This window comes from Octopus bimaculoides, chromosome 2, assembly GCF_001194135.2.
Source record: "Octopus bimaculoides isolate UCB-OBI-ISO-001 chromosome 2, ASM119413v2, whole genome shotgun sequence".
NCBI classification, from domain to species: domain Eukaryota; kingdom Metazoa; phylum Mollusca; class Cephalopoda; order Octopoda; family Octopodidae; genus Octopus; species Octopus bimaculoides.
In genome coordinates this window covers 16,728,376-16,736,205 of record NC_068982.1, presented here as the reverse complement: position 1 = coordinate 16,736,205, position 7,830 = coordinate 16,728,376, and the positions used below count along the sequence as shown (strand labels likewise).

The window sequence follows — 7,830 nt, the reverse complement described above, 5'->3', positions numbered from 1 at the left end:
ATCAATACCAGCAGATGACAACGTCTCTCTAAAAGAAATGGAAAAACTTTCAAAATACAAAGACCTGGAAATAGAGATAACTCGAATGTGGAATCTAAAAACAGAAACAATTCCTATCATAGTAGGTATAATAAAAAATTATTCAGACAAATACATAACAAAAACACCAGGACTTACAAATATATATAACATACAGAAAATTGCACTACTGGGCACTGCACACATCCTACGCAAAACACTTTCAATACAGTAACCATAAGAGCACCACAGCAAACCACAACACACACCCAAGGCGCACAGAGCTGCGCTCGGTAGTGAAGTGAAAGCACGTTATAAAAATAAAACTACTGAACAATAATAATAATAATAATAATAATAATATGGCTGACCTCCACACCATCTGCCGAATCTATTTATAGACCTGTAGAATTTGATCTAGTCACCAAGCTGCAAGACTTCCCCCAACTGTTTCTTCCAACAACCACATATTTATGATTATCTCAAGTACAGGACAAACGTTGAAAATGAAGAACATTTAATAAAATCTTTTAATAATAAATGGAAATAGTAATAATGGTAATAACAGTAGTAGTGGTGGTGATGGTGTTAATGATAAAAATAAAAATAATGATAATATGCTGCAGCTGTTAATGCTACACCTACTACTATGCTGATAGCACAGGAATGTCAGGCCCGACTATCACTACTACCATTGCCCACCACCACCTGTGTAACGTCTGAGTCTGTTAATATAACAATGACAAATACTAAAAAATAAAAACAATTATATCACTGATAATAGTAGTAATAGTAATAATAATAATAATAATAATAATAATAATAATGATAATAATGATAATAATAAATAATGATAATAATAAATAATGATAATAATAATGATAATAATGATAATGATAATGATTATAATAATAATGATAATGATGATGATAATAATAATAATAAGAAGAAGAAGAAGAAGAAGAGGAAGAGGAAGAAGAGGAAGAGGAAGAAGAAAAAGAGAAAGAAGAAGAAGAAGAAGAAGAAGAAGAAGAAGAACAACAACAACAACAACAACAACAATAATAATAATCCATGTCGTAGAGTATTTTCAGTATTACAATGGGCACATAAGGGTAGGTGCAAACTTTGAGAATAAACTTACCATACCATGTCTCTGTACTGACGGTCCTACAAAACAAATTGGCAAGGCTGGTGAGTGCTACCTTTTATTAGTTTTACAGACGCGAGTGTGGGGTCACGATTAGCCGGCGTAAGGGATAACGCAAATAAGTGTTAGACGAACAGCCAAAATAAATGCTCGGAACATTTTAAGTGGCGTGCTGGAGATTACAGTGGTGTTTCTTTCTTCATTGCACCTGTTAAGGTAACAAGACACGAAGTGTCAGGAACTTATTTTTATGACTATTATATATTTTTTTTTTTTCAAATTTTTGTTTTTCAAAATTAGGGTGCGTCCTGGAGGCCGAAGTGTCTTCGACACAGGGATGTACGGTGCGTTGTAAAATTTGATTTAATTTGGTCGAGCCGTTCGAGAATGCATAGAGAACAGACAGACAAAGAATTTCATATTCGTATTTTTTTCTTTTATTTCTTTCAGTCATTTGACTGCGGCCATGCTAGAGCACCGCCTTTAGTCGAGCAAATCGACCCCAGGACTTATTATATCGATCTCTATCTAGCACTTATTCTATCGCACTTTTTTGCTGAACCGCTAAGTTACAGGGACGTAAACACAGCAGCATCAGTTGTCAAGCGATGTTGGTGGTGGTGGGACAAATACACACACACACACACACACATATATATATAGTGAGAAATTACAAAAAAAAAAACACGAGGACGGGTGTGTAAGCAATAAACAGATGTATTAGTTTAACGCTCGGAAAGTGAGAAAGTCTTTTACGTTTCGAGCCTATGCTCTTCGACAGAAAGGAACACAGAAATAAATAGGGAGAGAAAATAGAAAAAAGGTATAGTGGCTAGCACTCTATCATGGCGAATGCCGGACAGAGGGGTCACACTATATATAATAATAATAATAATGATAATGATGATGATGATGATGATGATGATGATGATGATGATGATGATGATGATGATGATGATAATCCCAAACAAGCCAATGAAGGTGCCTGTATATGGTACTTTGACTTCTTAATGACAATAGCCCCATGTCTACCTTAGATAAAATTCTATATTCTTTTGGAGAAATAACACATGGGATAATGTGCTGATAGAATGCTTTATAAAAAGACTGAATGGTTATAACTATGTCCTTCGAATAAAGGATTGGTTAATAAGATTTGGCCTGGAAGGACAACAACAACAATAGCAATCCTTATTTTACAAGAATATATATTTATTCAACATGACTAGATTATACGGCTTCTGAATATATGTAGAATTAACATCAGAGATACTTTACCCCGTCACCATAGAAACTGTAGGAACTTCTCAGAGATGTTGTAAGCACTTATTCCGAATCTTTAACATTATCGGAAATCCTTCTGTATAATCATCAGGTATCTCAGCGTCACCAAAATTTCGCCTCTTACCACGTATGTTTCACTGGAATGGGGCAGCAAGGACTAAATTAGACTTCGCTAGCGAAAGAGTTCTACCTGAAGTATCTTCATTTTTGTAGTTCAATTGAATAAATAGAATGTTTGATTCTCTGTCTTTAGGCACAAATGAACTATATTTATTTGAATGGGATATGAAAAGTTGTATCATCCATGCAGTAAAAACTGATAACTTGCTCAATGTGATAAAGCACAGACATTGCAATGTGGTTCAATAGTTTCTTTCTCAACCACATGGCTCAGGTTCAATCCCACAGCACAGCATTTTGATCAGATGTCATTAACCATAGCTTCACGCCAACTAATTCTTGTGAGTAAAATTTAATAGATAGAATCTGTATGGCTTCCTACCAGAGGGACTCAGCTCGGCTTTTCGATAGTTGATTTAAACCATCCTCCAGCAGAGTTTACCCCATTGAAAACATTTCATTAATTCTTTTGTCTATTGTCCATTTCTTCCCTTCCTTACACTAGTTTCAAACACCTTGAAAGAGTCGAGGTCACAAGTTCCCAATAAATCTTTAATACCATTTCATTTTTCATTGTATATGTTTGAGTGTTACCCTTTCAAAATGTCTGTAGAGTATAAGATTGAAGGCATAATCTTAGTCTGTAGCATGACAAAACAGTCATCAATCTCGCTCTTTAAACAAGTTTAACTAATTCATTTGAAATGTTTAATATAAAGAAACGATGTTATGAAGATAAAAAAAATGTATACATTAAAATTAAAATGAGAACTTTCTTAATTTTGGAATATTCCTAAACCACACATGATTTATTTAGCTAATGTAATGACTAATTTCTCTCTACATTTCATTATAAATGATAATGTCTTTCATTGGTACAACTCTGCAAACACGTAGAAGAAATATATCAAATTGATTAGGTGACAGGAACTTAATTTGTCAACCTTGGAATGATGACAAAGTTGAGCCCGTATGATCTAAATTTAGAACATAAAATAATGAAGGCCAGGTCTGTAAGACATTCAATCCAGTGATTGGTGACTCTCTGATGAAAGTGGAGAATGTATCATCCTTTGAAAAAAAAAACTCTGTGTACATTAAAATTCGAAACTTCCAAATGATGCATTTGCAATAAAACTTTAATATATGTTGTAGTCTTCTTACTTTGTGAAAGATCATTTATCTTATTGTCTCGGTTCAGATGTGTTTCACACCGCCCGAAACACTGTTGAGGTTCTCAAATCCTGCTTTACGCTAAAAGCAATTATAAAAACAATTAGCTTAAATGAAAAGCTAAATTGAAATCTGGTTTGTCATTAAGATTATACCCTGTTCTGGGATATCTAAAATATTGCTGACTGATTTTGAGTGATGACGGAACCCCAACCAGTTTCAAAATTAGCATTAAGTTGCAAGGGTCAACAGAAGTACTTATTTATTAATGAGTAACTAGCTGAATATTCCACAGAAACACGTGTATGCTTAATATAATTTTCAGACCAAATCAGCTTGACACAATATGAGACAAGTTTGACCCTCTGATTTACTGCTTCACTTCTAACCAAGTTGTTTCTACATAGTTTCCGTCTAAACAATTTCACCCACAAAGTTTGAATCGATCTGCGTTCCTATAATAATAAAAAATATTTGCTCAAACATCTATGCCCTAGGCCCAGAACAGGCATCTTATGAATGCTGGGTGAACTTCTTAAGCACACTATTATAGCTACCTCTGCTAGTTTGAATACTTGATTCAGTTATTAAAACATTATTTCCGTTTCATTAGAAGTATAATTATATTTAAAAAGGAAGAATATAGTTGATTGAATTGACTGCCTTGTATTGAACTTATTTAATTGATTCTAGGTTAAGGTGAACCCAGTTTTTAGAAAACGAAAATGAATATCAAAATTACCTAGTTTTACTGTCTACTGTTTTGGCCATCTCTGTCAAACTCTTTTTCTGAACTCACTTTCATTATGTGCTTAAGCCTTTTACTTTTGAAGGACCACTCATTACTTTGTGATTAAGAAACTTTAGAACCAGAAAGTTTCAGGTTTGATCCTATTGCACGATAGCTTGGTCAACATGGAGCTAGGCTCTACCATACCTTTGAATTGACAAATAGCGGGTGAATTGAATATAGTTGATGGAAAATTTGAGGGAACCATCATGCATTCACACACACACACACACACGCGCGCGCACACACACAGACATACATACGTACGCACACGCACACACACACATATACACACGCGCATACACACACATACACTCATACCCCCACACAAATACATACATATAAATACATGCGTGAACGCACGCACACACACACACGTACACATTCGTGTGTATACATCTTCCATGTCAGTTACTCCGATTGCTACTGTTACTATCGTAGTTCTGCAGAACCTGTCGGACATTCGATAAATAAAGATTGATAAAATAAATTCCAAACTAAAACATTTATTGTGCTCCATATAATGATGTGACTGACTAAAAATTCTTCAAGATGACTTCCTTGTATAGTCATCTTTTGATGACTAAAAGTTGCTAAACTGTTCTGTCTCAAGTTACTGCTATCTAGCACCTTCGGATGATCTCTACTCAACCGCTACACGACTGCTACCACGGCCATTTATATGTCTTGGGAGATCCTACTTCTTCGCCTGAGCGCGTCGGCACAACAAGCATAAAATCTCTGTTTAGGATAAATGGTTGTAGAACAGTAAAAAGTAAAATAAGAGAAAAAAAATAGTTGCTTACAGCATTAGTCTGTCGTTGTTGCTCTGAAAAATCTAAATTGTAATCAAATGGCGGTAGTGACGGGTGTTCGGGTACTGGTGGTTGTGACTGGTAACCAGGTCGTGTTGGTTGTGATGAGTGTATGGGTTGTAGTGTATATGGAAGTGGTGGATATTCTGGCAGTGCGGTATGTTCAGATGTCGTAGGATTCTCAAAAGCCGATGAATATCCCATGACTTCATCGTATGACGGTGGATCATCGTATGATGGTAGATCATCGTATAACGGTGGATCAACGTTCAGTACCTCAACTTTTGTGTTATATGAAAAAAGAAATTAGTTTCCATAAGTAATATTTCAAAGTGTGCATTCCTCATCAATTTAATTAATCAACAAATGTTATATGCTAGTTGGTGACTTTAATTTTATTCTGTAAATTTATTAATAATTAAAAATAATTGATTAATGTCGTCACATTAACGAAAAAACAGGATATTTAAATAATTTTATAAATTTTCATTTCTGCGATTATTTAGTAGCTGAAGCACATAAGATGAAAATAGAATTCCTTCTGCCAGGTTACGGAGAACACGTTCCGAATATTATATGCCTAACGACAATTTCCCTTTCAGAAAACATGCAAAGCTGGAATTAATCCAGCTATCATCTTTTCTTCATTTTTTTGATTCACTGTTCTAGGATGAAGACAGACCAGTTTTTAAATTATACTGAGTCATCAATGCAGAAGATGGCTCCGAATGCAGAGAATTTGAAAAACAAGCAAAGAGGGTGAAGACCAATCTCAAGATGATAAACCTATGAGAAGATGACAAACGACTAAGATGATTGGAGATGAGCAGTGCTTATATAAACCCTGCATATCTCGGCTATAATGATGAAATCTATATTCTGGAAGCACATCTCTGAGCCCATTGCCCAGTATGTCTCTGTGAAGCCATTACTTGCAACAGCCGCAGTTCCTTAAATCTCCGACGTATATCTTTTATTCTTGTATGTTTCAATCATTTTGACTGCAGTCATATTGTAGCACAGCCTTAAAATTTTTAGTCCAAGCCATCTATCCCAGGACTTATTCTTTGTAAGCCTAGTACTTATTCTGTCAGTAACTTTTGTCCAACCGCTAAGTTATGGTGATGTAAACACACCAACATCGGTTGTCAAGTAATGGTGGTGTGGGGGCAGACACATACAAACACACACACACACACACACACACACACACACACACACACACACACACACACACACACACACACACACACACACAAACACAAACACACACATATATATATATATATGCACGTCGGGCGTCTCTCAATATCAATCAAACAAATCTACTCACAGTTTCCTTTGCTATCTATAGTGAACAATAAATTCTTTGAATGTGTTCAATATCAAAAGAACCTTGTTTCAATTCGTGAATATATATGATTAATATTGTTTACATTAACAACAGAGCAGAATGAATATCTTTACTGATATATAGTTAGTGAGTTATTGCTATATATATTGTTGACAAATTATTTGTCAATCAAAGACGGAGAAATCACGCAAAGCATTAATTTAAAAGTGAAGGAATCTAATTGTCACCGAATACAGCAAAGTTTATCATACTGAAGCTTAGTGACAAAAGTGAACGAAAAATATCAAGATATTATTTTATGAGTCAAATAAGGTTGATAATTGAAATAAATACATTAAGAAAACCACGTGTAAGGCTGTCCACATTAAAGTCAAGTTGTATGCAGGTTGAAATAGTGACAATTCATTTATTTATTTACTAATTATTAAAAAAACTGTTGCTTATAGAGAAAAAATTAACAGTAAATTACTTGTTAATAGATACAAAACTGTATTACAGTAAAAATGTATGTTAACTGAAATCGAAGAAGCATTTTGTTATAGAATGATGAGAGAAAATTGACCATCTTGACAAGAATAATAAACCAAAAATGCTTTAGGCCAGAAAAATAAAAAAGTATTTAGCTATTCACGAGAATAGCTACAAGCGGTGTAATTAGATGTAATTTTAGTAGGGTAGTAAAAACATAATTATTTTTGCCAAAGGGGTTGAATGGTAACCAATAAAAATATTTGTTTATTATCATACGGAGAGATACTGAGCAGCAGCTAGTATATTATTAATAGCTGTATTATAAAGAGATGTATGCTAAAAAAAATATTGATAGTATTAATTTTTAGAAAATCATTACCAAAATCTAAAACGACATACCATACAGCGAAAAGAAGATGAAAATGAGTAACACAAAATTCTTGAAGACAGCAACATGCCAAACTGTCGCTCATTGGTTGATGGAATTGAAACTTAACCAATGAAACGCTATCACCACTCAAACGGCCGCGGCCTTCTCACACTTTTATTCGAAAGCTCGGAATATTTTATCAGATACGCAGTAAGACTCGACTATAACATTCTGTTGTCAGTCACTGCGTCCAGACAGATATATATATATATATATATATATATA

At 34.3% G+C, this 7,830-nt stretch overlaps 1 protein-coding gene across 1 annotated transcript in view; it reads right to left on the bottom strand.

Moving 5' to 3' along the window:
* The window catches only part of LOC106884202 (uncharacterized), a 26,765-nt gene that overhangs the window by 16,277 nt on the left and 2,658 nt on the right, over window positions 1-7,830 (bottom strand). Inside the window, exon 2 of the mRNA XM_014935450.2 lies at window positions 5,342-5,631. Coding sequence (XP_014790936.1) covers window positions 5,342-5,631 — 290 coding nt within the window. The remainder of the gene's footprint in view (window positions 1-5,341; window positions 5,632-7,830) is intronic.